Below are 17,727 nucleotides of genomic sequence, written 5' to 3'. Positions count from 1 at the left end.
ATTCTCTGCCTGCTTTCGCTTTCTCCGCAGCCCATACCCCCCCACCCCCCCACCCCCACCCCTCTAACCCTACACCTCTCTGCGCCATTTTGGGCAGTGACCAAGTTTCTGAATGTTCATAGGTTTTCAGTGAAAAAATAGAATTACTAAAAAGAGAAACAAGGTCATATCAGTGCTGTTTGCCGCGCTCTCATTTAGCAGGAAGGGGGGGGAGGGCACTTTTGTTCTTTGTGTGAAAGGGCAGCACTGTGCTAGTGGTAAGCATAAGCATAGTGGTAAGGAGCAGGGCATGTGACCGAAAGGTTGCTAGTTTGATTCCCCACTGGGGCAGTGCCGCAGTACCCTTGGGAAAGGTACTTAACCTGCAATTGCCTCAGTAAATATCCAGTATAAATGGATGGAGCTATACAAATGGATAAAGAGTGTGTGCTAAATGACTGTTTTATGTAATGTAATTTAAAGTGTGCAGTGCTTTTCAGCAGGTATTTGCAGAAAAGGGTATACTGTAATGACCTTGTTTTTATACTTCTGGCACTAATGAAGGCAAGTTAACATTTGTCCTGCCCGAAAGCACTCACTCACACCCTGCTCCACAGTGAATCTGTGTACTTCGTCCAGCCTTAACGCAGTGTCACCTTCACTGTATTGCTTGTCTTTCATTGGATAGGGGGTCAGCAGAGGTTGCCGTTCACCCAGACTGGGAGCGATGTCTCCTGCCGAGCCCAGCCTGGGCACTCTGTGTCACTCCAACAGTGTCTGACATTACTGGCTATGTACATCTGTTGTGTTGACCCAACCCTGTGGCAGACATGTGGATGTACAGCCCTTTAGCTCAGCTGTGGGAGGAGTCTATTGTCTATAACCCCACCCACTTTAACCACGCCCTCTGACCCCACCTTATGCAAGCCCTATGCAATGGCGTTGGGTTTGTGTTGGTGCTAGGAGAAGGTGTGTCTGTGTGTGTGTGTGTGTGTGTGTGTGTGTGTGTGTGTGTGTGTGTGTGTGAGAATGTGTCTGTATCTGCGTTGAGGGGAGAAATAGAACGCCAAACCAGATGTCGCGGCTTTGGTGTGACTCTGTTGTCACAGGTGGGCGTGCTGGGCGACTGAATCAGGCCGATTCCCCTGCCAGACTCCGAGGTGTATCTCAGCCCCTGATCGACCGCTGCGTCCCATGGCACCACTCCACGGTTACCGGGGTTACCGTGCAGTCCAGAGCCTCAGCGGCAATCTCCATGCGACCTTGAGGCTCCATTTAATTGCCCCCAGTCTCTTAATCGGAGTGCCCTATCTGAGACCAGGCAAAATGAATGAGGCTGCTAGAGGTTGAAGGCATGCCTTGTGAGACTGAGGTCATACATAGATGAACTAGCCGAAAGCCTTCTATTGGCTGTGGATGTGATGCTCTTCAGATGAGGGTGTGGGAGATCTGCACACTTCCTGCCGCAAACCCCACGGGAGGAGATGGAATCTTCTGGACAAAAACACGTGTCCATTTGGTGGTGACGCTGTCTCTCGCGAACCTTAGCCTCTCAGGACCATGCCGAGCTGCAAATGGCTATGGTGTTTCGGAGCTGACAGTCAAAGCTGCCATGGAGTTTCAGAGCTGACTGGAAGTGCTGTCTAAAGAATCTTGTACAGAGCTGACAGGGCCTTTTGGAGCTGACTAGGCTTTCGGTAAGAGCTGCCGGGGGGGGGGGGGGGTGGCTTTTCGGAACTGAAGGTAGAGCTGCCGGCCATGTCCATGAGCTTGTGGGCGCACTCACAGAGAGGACGGGGCCTCCGCGGTGACGCAGGCCACCTCCGGGAGGAAGGCGGGGGACGGGGGACTCGAAAGCCGGGATTTCCGCTCCTTTCATCTGCGGCCTGGCCGATAAAGAGGGCCTCTTTTCTGGGAGCGGAAATGACGCCTCCGCCCGTCACTGCGAGCGCCCCACGTTTTCGTAACGACCGTGAGGGGAAGAAGAGACCCTTGTGAATGAAGTGAAAGAACGTCTGTGCCTGACGCCTACAAGCGGCCGAGAGGGAGAAAGGGCAGAGGGGAGGGAGACTTTAAAGCCCTTTATTCAACCTTAAACAAAGCACATGTAGGGAAAACTATTACATGCAAATTAAATGTAAAAAACCACTCAAAATGTCATTTCACGATGACAGGCTTGCCTTCCTCTGCATCACACAGCACCCTGTTTATTGTCCGGTTGTGACTGTGCTAAAAAAACAGACTTTAAGTTAATATAAAATAAAGCTCCAGCTTTACACAGGAAATGATCTTTGTTCTTATTTCTACACAAATCGTGCTGCGTAAGCCTAGCTTTGTGGGTCTTAAGAGCGGCGTAAGTGTTGTAAAGGTAAACAGTGTCATTTGAATACAGTCATGCATTATTGTGTAATCTCTTTATATCCATGCTGACACTTTACCCTGATAATGAAGCATGTTATAAGCACACACCCAGTCTTGTGTGGGAGAGGGAGAGGAGGGAAAAGGAAAGGGAGAGAGTGAAAGTGATTGACTGAGAGTGTGTGAGCGGGAATGAATGAAAAAGAAGGGGAGGTTGGGAGAGTGAGGCAGAGAAGGAATGTGAGAGTGAGAGTGAGCGGGAACGAATGAATGAATGTGAGAGAGAGAGAGGGAGAGAGACAGTGAGCCAGTCACTTTTCTCCAAGAAAATGACCTCACTCAAGACGCCAGGGAGCATGGAACACACACCAGAGTGGTTGTTCACTTTCCCTCCAGAGGCCCTCTGAGAAGCAGCAGGCAGCTCCCTGCCCATCTGACAGACATGGCCGTGTTCGACTCCGGTTGTGACCGTGCCTTCTTTCTGTTGGCAGAATTTGCTGGCTGTTGGTGGGAGCGGAGTAACACGGTGTCCGCGCGGTCTCCACGGAAACCTTGACATGGACTGGGGACACTGCTGTCCGCCCATCTCGGGGTGACCAGCACATGCACCCCCCCCCCCCCCCCAGCCCCACAGAGGGAGAACACAGAACCCGAGGAGGAGGAGAGAGAGACCAACTGAACTCAGTGCCAGGTGAGACCAGCGGTGCTCTGAGCCAGTGTGTTTGTCCGGCGCAACGCCCTCTCCCACAGCCCTCCCACAGGTTCCAAGCTCTCGCGGTTACCTGGTCTCATGCACCTGTGGTAGGTGCGACTGGTCCCCAGGTCAGCCACGCCCAGGATGTCAAACACGGTGCTCCTAGCCTTGGGATTCTGCATTGGGCCCACCTCTGTCCTGCTGCGGGTGTTCCTGACAGATGGTCGGTGATTGAGGCCTGTCAGTTCTCTCTATGTGTAAGAAGCCTGTGGGTTTGTCTCTGTATAAGTGCTAGGTGGTGGTGTTGCTTTCAGGGAATCGGTGGCGGCCATTGCTGATGTGTACAGCTTAGGGTCAGAAAGGGCCCCTTCTGTGGGCTGCAGCTGCAATAGCTGTGCAGCTATTCAGTGCATTTCCAGATGGACAAATGAAATCGATTACATGTTTCATTTGTCTGTGTGTTGGAGAGAATTTATGCAACTCCCCGGATCGTATTCTCACAGTCTGTGTGTGTGTACGCCTGTGTGTGCCTGTGTGCGCCTGTGTGTGTGTGTGTGCGCCTGTGTGTGTGTGTGAGAGCTCATCCAGTATGGCTTTCCTCTCAGTGAGGTTATATTCAGGGTCACAGGCCTGCTCCCGATCCATGTGACGTTATTCCGAAAGCCAGCTGTGATATGGCCGTGATTCACAGCCGTGAAATGGCACATACCGCTGTTCAGTTTTATCACCGCACTAAAATAATAAACCGATCGCATCCGCCCCCGCCACATCTGAGCAGCCCCATTCATCCTCCTGGAGGCCGGCCGAGCGGCTTGCCAGTCAGCGTTCCTGTCGGAAGTGAGCCCACTGCCGGCACTGTAGGAGCAATAACGTGCGAACGATGACCCGAAAGGGTTAATTCAGCAACATATAGGCTTGGCTTTTTTTTTTAACTGGAGAAGAAGGGATCTGAGGAAGGGGAGGACAGATGGGAGGAAGCCAGTACGGGAAGAGACAGAAGGCGAGAGGAGGAGGAGGAGGCGGAGGGGGTGGGTGTTCGAGCTGGGAGAATGGGACCTATTTTTACCTCTGTGTGGGTAGAGGCTCCCGAAATAGCACCACGCACTGCCCCCGGAGTGTTGTCCCAAATGCCTGGAGGTCTTCGAGCTGTGACTGCCAGCTTACCGCGAGGCTGGGGGGGGGGGGGGGGGGTATGCAGCGTTTGTCCTCTGACCCCTGCCTCCCGACGCTGTTCCCCCCTGAAGGGCACATGCCAGCAGTCCTGGGGTGCCCCTTCTCAGGGGTTACACTGTAACCGGATTCACTGCGCGGAGGGGGGGGTTAGGAGGCGAAAATCCATTAAGTCACGCAGGTGTCGAGAAAACAAAGCATGCTTCTGTATTCACTGGAGAGCTTTCTGTCAGTGCATGGGTATCGTGTTTCTCACATTTATACGGGGATGCATCATCACCCACCGAATGTACTTCCACCTTCACACTCATGACTACTCGCAGCTGAACAGTACAGACATGAATACATGATCACAGAATTTATATGGGCTGTAATGGGCTTTCACCAGTGAATTCTGGGATTTTTTTTCTGCAGAGAAGCTTCTCAGAAACAGAGAAACAAGACCAACACTCTGTAAACAAATGTGTGTTGACTTGGGAGCTTTAAATATTTGAACAGGTATATTATCTCTTTCTGTTCTGTTACTGGTAGAGCCGTCAATACTTGAGGCACTTTCCAGAACCTTCGCCACTGTCCCCCGATGGCGGAATGAACTTCATCTGTTCTGCTGAGTCCCTCACTCTCTTTAAGAAAAATCTAAAGACACAGCTTCTGAGCTCGCCTGAACACCTGACACACTACAACCTAAAGCAATTTCTTATGTCAAAAACTTTGTTTTTCATTAAAAAAATTACTCTGGTTTCATGCACTGGTTGGATAAAGCATCTGTTAAATGAATAAATGTAATGTGTTGTAATGTAGCTGTACATGAGCTCACAACAGCAGCTGTGGCTGTTTAAATTGAATTGTACAGTAAATTCTGTGATTTCATGTAGATAAACATGGTTTCACTGCTACCTGAGCAAGACCAACAAACTGAAAGAAATGTCAATGATGGCTACTTGATTCAGAGTTATGATTGGCTGTGTCCAGACCGGGCCAGACCGAGCAATCGTCATGCGCCAGCCTAGTGATTCTATTGATCCAGATACAAGCTCAGCTTAATTTCGCCAAAGCAGATTTTGAAACGCTAGGGAAAACTGAGACACACTTTCCTGTTTCTTTTTTAAAAATGCTTGAATGTGATCCTTGAGGCAGTGCGTATCTTAAATAATTACACCTCCTGCAAAGGTGTAATTATTAGCAGCTTAATGGAATTTTCCATTAGCCATGTTCATAAGGGGGAGGGGTTTGGGGGGGGATGGGAGCATCATCGGGCATCAGGTATCAGGGGCTAAGCAGGTATTACACAATACCGCGTTTCAGAATTTTGCTGTTGTGACAGCCCGGCCCCGGCAGCACACGGTGTCCTCGGGGCGGAGTGCGGTGTGTCATCTCTCACTCTTATCTCTGTCCTTCTCTTCTTTTGTTCTGCCGTTCTCTTTTTTTCCCCCGCCCGCACCCCCCGTTCCTGCCCTCGCCCAAAAATCGCCGGGGGGGGGGGGCATTGACAGCGGTGTTGCATAGTGGGAGCACAGCTTGTAACCACAAGGTTGCAGGTTCGATTCCCCATCAGGGCACTGCTGCTGTACCCTTAACCCACAATTGCCTCAGTAAATATCCAGGTACGTAAATGGATAACATGTAAAAAAAAAAAAAAAGTAACCTATGTAAGTCGTTCTGGATAAGAGTACCTGCTAAATGCCAGTAATGTAATGTAATGTAATGTAACTTGGTGTGCTTAAGGGTACAACAGTGGTGGCCCTGAATGAGAACTGAATTTGCAACCTTGTGGTTACAAGCACAGATCCATTGCCACTCTACTGAAACCAGTTCAAATATTTTTTTATTTGATAACTGATTATTGATTGATTATTATTTGATGCATTTAAAATCCCAACTAAAAACGGTGTGCAAATCCGTCTTGCGTGTTGGAAGAGCGTGGTTGTGTGTGAATGGTGGAGCGTGACAGTGATGTCATAGTGGAGCTGCGTTCCTGTAGGAGGGAGACTGTTGTTTTATTGCGGTGACCTAAGTGCGGAGGAGAGAGAGAGGGTGGCTGATGGAGGCTTCTGGGTAATTTAAAAGTGAAGTCACCCAGGACTGTTTGAAGAGTGTGGGCAGGATAGGGGTGAAGCTTCCATTGCTTTTGGTGTGTGTGTGTGTGTGTGCGCGCACGTGCATGCGTGTGTGTGAGTATGCGTGTGCACAATGTGTGTGCATGTGTGCACATTGTGTGTGTGTGTGTGTGTGTGTGTGTGCGTGTGTGCGTGCGTGCGTGTGTGTGTGCACGCATTGTGTGTGTGTGTGTGTGTGTGTGCGTGTGTGTGTGTGCGTGTGTGTGTGCGTGCGTGCGTGTGTGTGTGCGTGTGTGTGTGCGTGTGTGCGTGCGTGTGTGTGCACACACATTGTGTGTGTGTGTGTGTGTGTGTGTGTGTGTGTGTGTGTGTGCGCGTGTGTGTGCAGAGGTGGGGGTGTGTTAGGGTCACTGGGGTTTTGTTTTCCTGCTCGGTTCAGTGGTTTCACCGTGGTGAAGAAGAATACTGGTGCTATTTTTAGCATGCTGGTCAGACAATTATTGACACAGTTTTTACTGCCCTAGAAAGATGAGATCTATGAGATGAGCCATGTGTTTTTTTAATGACTTGTTTTCCTTCAGTGCTGACAAAAGGCTGGGGGTGTTGGGAAAATTCTGTCCAAAATATATCTTAAATTCCTGTGTCCTAAAGGCTGCTTCAGAGAGAGCTTTTTATGTACTTATTGTTTCAAATAATCTACATTTTAGTACATAGTCACTGTTTAAATTCAGTGCCTAGTGTCTGAATCTTTAACAACAGATCCCCATAACTGTATGTTGCCAGAATTGAATCTCAACAACTAGAGAATGGTGTTGCTGATTGGTTATACCCCTGGTGGTCTGAACTTTTGGTTTTACCAGGGTCCTGGGCTCTACTCTGTTTGTCAGAGAGGCCTTGTCCAACACTGAGAGTCTTTAGCGTCATTCTCAGGTATGATGCTCAAAGTGTGTTGGTCACAGCATGTGATGTTTTTGCAGAATTTTATTGAACAGTTTGATGGGTTCGGCAGTGTAACATTGTGGTAAAGAGCAGGGTTCATTATCTGAAAGGTTGCTGGTTCGATTCCCTTCTGAGGGACTGCTGCTGTACCCAGAATTGTTCTTAGCTCAGAATTGCCTCAGTAAATATCCAGTCGTACAAATGGGTAGGGTGTAAAAATTGTACCTTTTGTACATCACTCTAGATAAGAGCAACCGCTAAATGCAGCTGCTTTTCGGATCAGTAAAGTATTATCTAAATGACAGTTTTGTAATGTAATGTAAGAGTGTGTCTTTTGGTTCGTTTGCTTCACCAGTAGCGGTAGGCTCTGCTGTGGGACTCCTGTTCAGTGTGGGTGCAGAGAGGACACCGTGCTTTTGCCAAAAGCTGCCCTCCCCTGGGGAGCTGGCAAAGCCCTGTAACCGTGCTGTCCTGCTAGCGGGAGGTGTAGAGTGTTTCACCATGAGGGGCCCCAGCAGGGCCAGGAAGCCGGACAGGTGTGAGCTGGTGTGCAGCTGAATGAACCACTGAAGCATCCGCTAGTAAGGAAAGAGAAAGAAGTGGACCCCATGGGGTGAAGGCATACTGTCTGTTCTCTCCTCATTCCTGCCATCTGTCTCTGGGGAGCGAGCGCTTCTGGTGTCGTAGTTTAATGCTGTGGCCCAAAGGCCAGCATCACATACGCTCTTAGAAATGAAATGGTTTTTTTTGGAAGAAATTTGGAAAGAAAAATGTTTTTCCTTAGTCTGTTTGCACTTGTATGTCTTAAGGTACGTGTATGTGTAGATTGCTCTGTGTGTGTGTGAGTGGCTGAGTGCAGACGCGCATTTATGGGTGTGTGTGCTTGTGTGTGTGTGTGTGCACGTGTGTGTGTGTGTGTGTGTGCGTGTCCCTGTAAACCTGTATTCCCACAGCAGTACCCCCAAATCCTCTATAGCTCACGCCTACATGTCTCTGGAATGCCTGAATAATTCATCAGGAGTCAGATGGCCTGAATCAGAGCATTATATGCAGGGACTGCAGTGTAGGCTCTGTCAGGAGACACTGTGTCTCACTAGTGCAGGAAGGAACCTCTCTGCTGTACTGAACCTGGCAAGTAAATTACAGAACAGTGTATGAACAGATGTACACGCACACATATGCACATATACATGCACACACGCACACACAAACACACATATGTGTGTACACACACACACACATACATAGACACAGTAGTAGAGATGATCTGTGTGCCAGCCATTGGTACAGTGGGCCTGGGTGAAGTGACGTTAGGTCATTCTGAGATCATTAGGGCTTGGTCCTGGGTGAAGGCGCATATCCATGTGGGTGAAAGTGGGGCTAGCCTGAAGCACCTAGAACACAGTGTCCTTATGCAGAGGTGTGTGCGTGTATGTGTGTGTCGGTCTAACTACAGGCTGCCAGCAACCGCAGTGTTTTATTTGATTTACTTTCGTGTCCGTGACTCATTTAGCATGAGAAAAGCAAGTTTATAGATTGTGATGAGATCATCAAGTCAGTCAGCTACAGGGCACAAACCCTCAGTGGCAAGTGTGTGTGTGTGTGTGTGTGTGTGTGTGTATGTGTGTATGTGTATGTGTATGTGTATGTGTATGTGTATGTGTGTGTGTGTGTGTGTGTGTGTGTGTGTGTGTATGTGTGTGTATGTGTATGTGTGTATGTGTCTGTGTGTGTGTGTGTGTGTGTGTGTGTGTGTGTGTGTGTGTGTGTATGTGTGGTGCCTTACTTCCCTTACCATGTGAAGAGTACAGGAAAGACTCCTCTAATCTTGGCTGTTGCTGCACGCCTTTTATGAAGTACCTGCTAAAACCACCTGTGTGGGGATTATACAGTGAGAGCTCTTAGGGGCTAATTCTCCCCTCGAGAGGCACTCTGTATTACCAGGGCCCTGCGGAGATGTGGGAACAGCCGGAGTTGAGATGTGTGTGTGGCCACATGTCAAGCGGAGGAAATTAATTACATTGTAGTAGTAGCATTATGTAGTAGCATCATTACTATAGTACATATTGTGCAGTCAAGAATGGTTCTAAGGCGTTCTAAGAGGAACACCAAAGGTGTCAGTGTTCCATCCTTGCTGGTAGACTGCATCCTACCGGCAAGTTCAGTGCCGAAGTCACGAAAGTGTGTGAAATACATGCAGGATAAGAACTGCCTTTGCTTTTACATTACATTACTGGAATTTAGCAGACACACTCATCCAGAGTAATTTACATACGTTAGTTTTTTTTTTTACAATAGTATTCATTTATGCAGCTGGATATTTACCCAGGCAGTTGTGGGTTAAGCACCTTGCCCAAAGGTACAGCAGTAGTGTCCCAGTATGGAATCGAACCAGCAACCTTTTGGTTATGAGTCCTTAACCATTATGCTACACTGCCACCAACTTTTGAGCACAAAAGCGTCAAGAAGTTTGTTGCCTAAAAACATCCCAGATAAGATCTTGAAGGCGGTGGTTCCACTTCCATCAGATAATGTGTGAGAAAGATGTTCAGAAGCTGTAACCTGCTGAATGTAAAAAGAGAAAATTTTCATTCTAACACTGGCTGTCAAGTGATGGGTAGCTGACTTCAACAAGCGGGAGAAATAATAATCCTCTCACTTTTTTATCAAGAGGCTGTCTGCTAGGGGGCTATATAACTCAACAGGAACACTAGCTCCCTAAAAAGTGAACAAGATTACTTTTTAGTAAAGTAAGTAGCTGTACTGTATGATTAGTATTGTAATGTTACACAGTACAGAAATATTGTCTGATAGCTTGCTGCTTTTTAATAAAACGGTACCTTCTGAAAAGGGAACCTTGGTTGTCAGTAACCAGTGTTCCCCCGGGGAACAGCGGAGATCCGTAGGCATCTCCTTTTTCTCAGCGGGGAATCTTTACAGTGACGCGCCGTCTGCTTCCCCCCGTGTCTGTATGAAGGCAGCAGTGACAGCAGCCCTTCAGCAGAGCAGAGAGCAGAGCGCCGATGTCACGTGCAGGGCTCTGTGCTCGGGGTTAGCCTGCGCGCCGTTTGTGGCGAGGATTTGAAACCGAAAAGGAGATTAGCTCCTCTCTGTGACCTGAAGCGGGGCCGGACCAGTCAGCGTCCTGCCCCGGGTTATTATTGAAAGGAAAAGATGCTCAAATCCAATTAATATCGGACGCGCAGCAGAAAGCTGACATGACCACCCACTGTTCGCAAACTTGAACACACACACACACACACACACACACACACACACACAGAGAATGGCTATTGTAAATGTGTAGAGCCATTCTAGTGATCATACGTCTGTGTATGTTTGCTCTTTCTATTGATCATTGCAGTGAAGAGGCCTTAGCATACACTGCAGATTAAAATGTTTTTACGATCACAGAATGAATGAATCCCACACAGTAGCCAGGGCTGCAGTGTGGAGCAGCAGTGAGGGCCAGTGGTCTGTGCAGCAGTGAGTGGCAGTGATACGGGGGTCTGAGCTCCAGTGATAAGGCCCGTAGTGTCGAGACACAGGTAGGAAACTGCATTTTTTGGAAGATTGTTGGTGTGTTACAGTCAGTTACATTGTCAGTTACAGCTGAGCTCTTCTTCAACAAAGGGTTGTGACCTGCTCCATTAAGCCAATAAAAAAAATAGTGTTCATTACATACACAGTTCATTTGGGGTCATTTTCCTTCCATCTGCTGACAAAGGGAGGAGTGTCCCGCTCGATCCAGCATGCCACAACCGGCCCTGCAGTCTGAAACCTTGAGCTACGGAAACAGGGATCACATTTTACTGCTCTCTTTATGGCTGTCGTATCGGCAGGAAGTAACATGCGATTAGCATGGTTCACTGTCAGCATTGCAACACAGGCAGAGGGAAACCGCGAATCTCCGGTGTGCCATAATTATAGTTGATAAGGTGCATCCCCGCTGTGTTACTGCTGGTTTAGTTTTACTGCATTTCATAATGTGATTTTACAAGACTTTTTGCAGCTGTGAAGATATCCTTATTTCCTGTGTGGGTGTGCTGGATGTGAATATCCGAGTCATTGAGTTCACGTTGTATTTCTGGTATCCAGCGAAATTTACCCTGTTGTCTTTTGCTTACTGTAACAGAGTAGGCATTCGAACTAAGACCATTTGAAGTATTGTTAATGTAGGGAAAATTGTACAGTGTTGGAGTTCCTTCAAGATTCATTTAATCTTTAATCCTACGAACGTGTTGTAGTTTCCTTTCTTATTTTGTTCTGCTGAGATTTTTACTGGAGAATATAACTGCAAGTTAGTAAGCCAAAACGGTGCAATGGTACTGTCAAAGCTTCTTTTTCTTCCCTGTGCTCTGACTGAGCACCCACAGAAACCCTGCACTCTCTCGCTCATCGAGAGTACAGCTCCCTCAAATGTAATGTCCATAACTTTGTTTCACCACAAGGTGGCTAAAAGGATGGCAAAACGGTGTCAGCCCTTTGAGTTCCCGCCCGGTTGGTGGTTCCTTTTTTACTCCCCCGATCTGACTTGGGATCTTGCTCCAAACAGAGTTTTGAGGCAAAGAGTCGAAGGATGTTCGCAGACATTTTAAAGAGTGGTACTTCAATGAACTGATGTTTTTTTTTTTTTTTTTTTTTCCCCGAAGTGCTGGCTTTTCTCTGTGTGAAAGAACTTGTTAGTCCAGTCAACCAAACCTACATTCAGATAGCGACCCCATACATCCAGTGACATAATGTAATGACATATAATATCACCCCTCCCTCCCTGCCAGCAGCTGCTGTAGGGTTCTCTAAGGAACTCTAATGTTTCTCAGCTTCTTATTCAGAAACCGAGCATGCTCAGTGTGGGGTGGGGAGCTTGCTGGGTGATTAAAAGGCATGGCCCCAGTCAACCTCAGCTTAATGAGGTGGCTCCTTGTGGCCTGGTCAGTGTGGTCAGTGTGGGGACGGCGTGTGGTGTAACGGTCGGAGCACTCGGCCGGTGACCCAGCAGTGCTGGTTAGATGGTTAGGATAGTCTCTGTGTCAGCATTGTAAGGCGGGAGCTGTGTGTGTGTGTGTGTGTGTGTGTGTGTGTGTGTGTGTGTGTGTGACATCAGTGCAGACTCTGCAGCCGGGGAGAGAGGCAGAGGGAAGACGTGATTGGCAGAGAATGTGAATAAGGGGAAAGACTGCAAGGAGCAGGGGAGAGGTGGGAGAGGAGACAGAGAGAGAGAGACGGAGAGAATTGTATTTTAGAGAGAGTGACAGAGAGAGAGGGAGTGAGAGAGAGACGGGGGGGGGGGGGGAGAGAGACAGAGAGAGAGAGGGAAGAGAAAAAGAAAGGCAGTTGAAAAAGGTCCCCGGTAAGAGGTGACTCAGCAGGGGGGGATACAGCTGGAGGAGAGAGGGCCAGCAGAGGGCGCCGTGGGGCAGACAGCTTCCCTCTCTCCTCCTTATCCACTGAGAGGCTAGATGCGCTGAGGGCAGCGCGTGGAGGAGAGGGCGTGGGTGCCGGCCGATTCGCCCCGCGCTGGAGACACCATCGAGAGAAGGGGATACACAGAGAGAGAGAGGCTAAGCCTCAGCTAATACCAGTGACTGGGGGCGACAAACACTGTGTACTCCACTGAGGAGTGGAGCGCGGGGTGGGTATGTGGGGAGCAGATTGCTCGAGAAGCACTCCTAGGGGAGGCCGAAAAAGGCGACCATCTGCAGAAGAACAGATAGCCGCGCTGTAGGAGACATTCTGCTGCAGCCATAGCCGAATAACTCGTAGCTCTGTACAGAGAGAGTGTGTGGGGGTGTGTGTATCTGTGAGAGTGAATCTGTGAATGTGTGTGTGTGTGTGTGTGTGTGTGCGTCTATTTTTGTATGAGTGTGTCTATGAATCTGTGTATGCCACACCCTCACAAAGACAGTCTGTCTATATGTGAGAATGTATCTGTGAATCAGGGTGTGACTGTGTGTGTGTCTGTCTTTATGTGAGAGTGTCTGTGAATCTGCCTTTGACTCTGACCGTGTGTGTGTGGGCGCGTGGATATATACAGTCGTCACCACCGCATTTGCAAGGCAAAGCTGATCATAATCCTCTTCTGACTGGAGTGTGAGCCGGTTTTAATCCAGGGCCACAGCGCAGCGTCCGGGCGCTGCACTGAGCTCGGAGTTCAGCCTACACTCAGTTGTGGTGCCCTTTCGCTTGCCCTGTGCCTGACGGCAGGTCAGGGGCAGCCGGGAGATGGGCGGAGCTCAGACAGGAAGCGGCAGAACGTTTCTCTGAGTGCGCTCAGTGAGGCAGGATCGATCAATCAATCCCCACCCACCGCCTCCTCGGCATCAGCGGGGCCAGGAAAGGGTAAAAGGTATACAGTTAGGTCCATAAGTAATTGGACAGTGACACAGTTTTTATGATTTTGGCTCTGTACGCCACCACAATGGATTTGAAATGAAGTGATCAAGCTGTGATTGAAGTACAGACTTTCAGCTTTAATTCCATGGGTTTAACAAAAATATCATATAAACCGTTAAGAATTAAAGCAATTTTTATATGTAGTACCCCCGTTTTCGGGGGCTCGAAAGTACTTGGACAAACTAACATATTCGTAAATAAAATGATCGTTCTTAATACTTTTTTGAAAATCCTTTGCACTGAATGGCTGGCTGAAGTCTGGAACCCATGGACATCACCAAATTCTGGGTTTCCTCCCAGTTCAGCAGGACTGAAACCAAGGGACTCCTGCACGGTCTCCCATACGGCAAACAAAACGAGGGGAAGTCCATCGTCCCACTCATTACCCAAACTCAGGCAAGAGGTCCGCAACATAGACTTTGGGAGTCTGATGGAAACGCTCCAGCGCACCTCGGGAGTCCGGGCGATAAGCACTAGACACCTGGTGTTTCACGGACAATTGTTGTAGGATCTGGGCGAACAGTTTGGAGGTGAAATTTGTACCTTGGTCCATTTGAACAGCCTTGGGTAACCCGAAGGTAGAGCAGCGATGTCTGTGTTCTGGACTGGAGACGAGAAAGTGGGTGTCCACACATTTTATTTTATCTTGCACCTCACCCTAGACGGGGTCATAACATGATGCTTTGCCAGGCCTTTACAGCGGCTGCTTGTTTGTGGGTCTTTCTGCCTTTAGTTTTGCTTTCAGCAGGTGAAATGGATGTTCAATTGGGTTGAGGTCAGGTGACTGACTCAGCCATTGAATATTCCACTTCTTTGCCTTGAAAAGCTCTTTGGTTACTCTTTTGATTCCCTGCTGGGGCACTGCTGCTGTACCCTTGGGCAAGGTACTAAAACCAAAACTGTCTCAGTAAATGTCTAGCATTATAAATTATAGTAAAAAAATTGTAACTTATGTAATTCGCTCCGAATAAGAGTGTAGATCTGAAGGTAAGGGAGGCCAGGGATCCCCAAATCTGATCAGAGGAGGACGGATGAGCCTGGAGAAAGGGGGCGTTTCCCTCTTTCCGTCGTCCTTTAACCCTGCGGGGTGTGTTTTTGCTGAAGGAGGACGGGCGCGTCAGTTAACGGAACGCTTGCTCCGGGAACGGCACTGAGGAGGGAGAGCGGAGACGCGCCGTGCGGTGTCGGGTGTCCGAGCTGCGCTTCAGCGCGGAGCGCGTGACAGACAGACCGGCGGACGGTTGCTATGAGGAGGAGGAGGAGTGAAGAGAAGGCGAGCTTGCGTGAACAGCAGACCGCTGCTTCTCTGAGGCTGACTCAGAGGGACCTGGGAGAGAGAGAGAGAAGGGGAGAGAGAGAGAGAGAGAGAGATCCCTTTTAGCCTGCTAACGAGGACCAAGCCAGAGAGAGAGCGAAAGACACCAGGGCTGGGGAAGACATGGAGGACACCTCCGAATACCAACGACTCCCGAACGATGGAGAGGAGGTAAAAAAAAAAAAAAAAAAAACCCAGTGTATTTCCTCCAAGCTTAGTCGTGACTCAGATGCATTTAACCTGTCTGAATTGGTTGGCTCTTTAAATAAAATTGTGGGTTAAAAAAAACATACGTGAAATTTTAATATTCGGCACCATGTCTGCACAAACAGCTGGGGTGTTTCTGTAGTTCAGACTGCTGATCGCACCATCCAGGATCTCATCGTGAGGGTGGAGATTGCTTACCTAACTGTCGCCACGATACTGGTGGAATAATGACAGACAACAGCGCATAGATATGATAGATCTGAGATATACTTATGTGCGTCTTAATCATAGCTGTGCCCTCTCTCCCAGGAGCATTTATCTGCCTTATCTTTCTGTGTCGGTTTTGCTGATCGCGGGTGTCTCCCTGTGACGGCAGTTGATGCACTTTTCGCTATGTGAAGCAGGAATCTGGGTCTGTGCTCTGAGCCGGGATTGAGAGCGAGGCTCGTCCTGCGTGGCGAGGGCTCCTGACCTCCACGCTCTCCGGAGAGAAGCAGGGCTTATTGATGTTCCAGCCTCGGGGTAATGGAGCTGCCACTAACATCAGGACCGATTTTATTTCACCCTCACAGCACTGTGTGACGTTAACAGCCTGATCCTCTCAATGTACCGGCTCATCCAGGTCCGGAACCTGGGCGGAATATGGCGGAAAGACCTCCGTGGGGGGTTTTAGTCAGCGTTTTATTTCGTTTTATCAGAAAGGGCATCAGTGTAGCATAGGGGTAAGGAGCAGGACTCGTAAGTGAAAGGTTGCAGGTTCGATTCTCCACCGGGACACTGCTGCTGTACCCTTGGGCAAGGTACTTAACCTTCAGTTGCCTCATTAAATATCCAGCTGTATAAATGGATAGAAACTAACCTGTGCAAGTCGCTCTGTATAAGAGCATCTGCCACATGACATTAATGTAATATAATGTAAAGGGTTTTACACAATGGTATCCTGTTGGTGTAACTGCAGCCAAACCATTCTACACAGACAACATTCTACTTATTAATCTTTGACTCCTTTTCCAGTGTCACTGCCTCTTGAAGGCAGTTGCGCAGATATTCTACATCATGAGTAGATATCCGGCACTTGTTTCACATCTCTCCTCCGTACTCCCTAATGTGCTTCCTTGCTCAGACTGCAGCATTAAGCTCCAGTTGTTTACAGGAGCACTGAGTTGCTATACCAGTTTTTAAACCACGCCTCATTTCATTTTGGTCATAATGACCCAGCAAATCAGAATAACTAAAATTTCAACCATAGGTAGAGACAGGAATTCCAGTGTGATGTACACTGAGGTGACTATCTGGACAGTATACAGAATATCTGTGGCAGCGGTTAATATGTATAAAATGCAAAAATAAAACGCTTCATCTTCACTGATCTCAGATCAGAAGCGTGTCACCTTTAGAACTGATCAGAGCCTAGCAGCGAGTGAATCAGGGTTTGAAACACAGCCCCTCCTAAAGTGTTTTATCTTTTCAAATTGAAAATGATCTTCTCTATTCTGAAGGCAAACTGTTCTTTCAGTTTTGGGACATTTCCTCAATAAGACCAATTTCACAGTAATCTTAGTCATCGAATCTTAGCTTTATTGTTTTGCCCTTTCATCACCAATAGGAAATGAATGTGTGTGTTCCCTGGACTAATGTGTCTAGGGACATCTAGTGGCGGTGTGGGTGCACTGCACCAATAGGGAACAGATTTAATAGCCAACTGCTGAAGGACTGAAGAGAAGTTAACACTGGATTTTAGTGCAGTGAAGCAGCGGGAGATGGTCATCCCTGATGTGAGTCTGGGAGTGGGGACCCCTAACTGGGTCCAGGGGCAACAAAGCAAGCATGGGCTAACACTTTATGAAATGGTACTTGTGTTACCTGCTTATTATTTATTTTGCTAAAGGGGACAGCAGTGTGGAGTAGTGGTAAGGAGCAGGGCTCATAACCGAAGGGTTGCTGCTTTGATTCCCTGCTGGGGCACTGCTGCTGTACCCCTGGGCAAGCTACTTCACCCACAGTTGCCTCAGCAAATATCCAGCTGTATAAAGGGATAGCATGTAAAAACTCTGGTCATGAGCATCTGCTAAATGATAGTAATGTAATGTAGTGAGAGATGGCTGGGTCTGGGACCTTGCGGGAGGGGTGGGGGAAGGGTTCCCTGCCTGGTTGGTTGACCTGACACTGGTCAACTTGTATAGAATGTGATTAACACCACCACAGTTTGCCTTACTCCAGTGTATTCACCTAGCTCCTGTCAGCATTGCTGTATCAGCAGGCTTGCATTGGGAGGAAGCAGGTACCCTCAGTGGGACCATGTCACAGGCAGGGGGCAGCAGAGAGCAATGAGCCGGGCCCATTATGACACAACCCAGCCAGGCTTTACTGGCAGGCAGCATGACTCACTGGTGCCCCTAGTGGATTCATCGCGTCTGTTCCACAGGTGAGGTCACTGCGAGTTTGTGGCCAAAAGATGGGTAAATATGGGATTGGCCTGGCAATGTGAAGACTAAAATCTGTCTTTGTGATGGGCTGGAAAGTGGAAATGTAGTATGAAGTATGATACCTTTCCCCAGAACGTTCCTTACCTGTTGACTGTACTTATGTAGTGAAATTAACATTACCACTGTGCT

At 48.5% G+C, this 17,727-nt stretch overlaps 1 protein-coding gene across 3 annotated transcripts in view; it reads left to right on the top strand.

The window, feature by feature from the left end:
• Positions 1–2,991: 2,991 nt before the first annotated feature.
• LOC118796617 (activated CDC42 kinase 1-like) overlaps positions 2,992–17,727 on the top strand; it is a 35,934-nt gene continuing 21,198 nt past the window's right edge. For 2 of the 3 annotated variants that reach the window (XM_036555638.1, XM_036555630.1), the window contains exon 1: positions 14,560–15,076. In XM_036555638.1, coding sequence (XP_036411531.1) covers positions 15,029–15,076 — 48 coding nt within the window. In that variant the 5' untranslated portion in view covers positions 14,560–15,028. Of the gene's footprint in view, positions 3,029–14,559; positions 15,077–17,727 lie in introns of those variants that run through there. The other variant, XM_036555647.1, reaches the window with a different exon arrangement.

Source organism: Megalops cyprinoides, chromosome 2, assembly GCF_013368585.1.
Source record: "Megalops cyprinoides isolate fMegCyp1 chromosome 2, fMegCyp1.pri, whole genome shotgun sequence".
NCBI classification, from domain to species: domain Eukaryota; kingdom Metazoa; phylum Chordata; class Actinopteri; order Elopiformes; family Megalopidae; genus Megalops; species Megalops cyprinoides.
The sequence above is the reverse complement of the archived record's forward strand: the minus strand, read 5'-3'. Positions and strand labels throughout refer to the sequence as shown.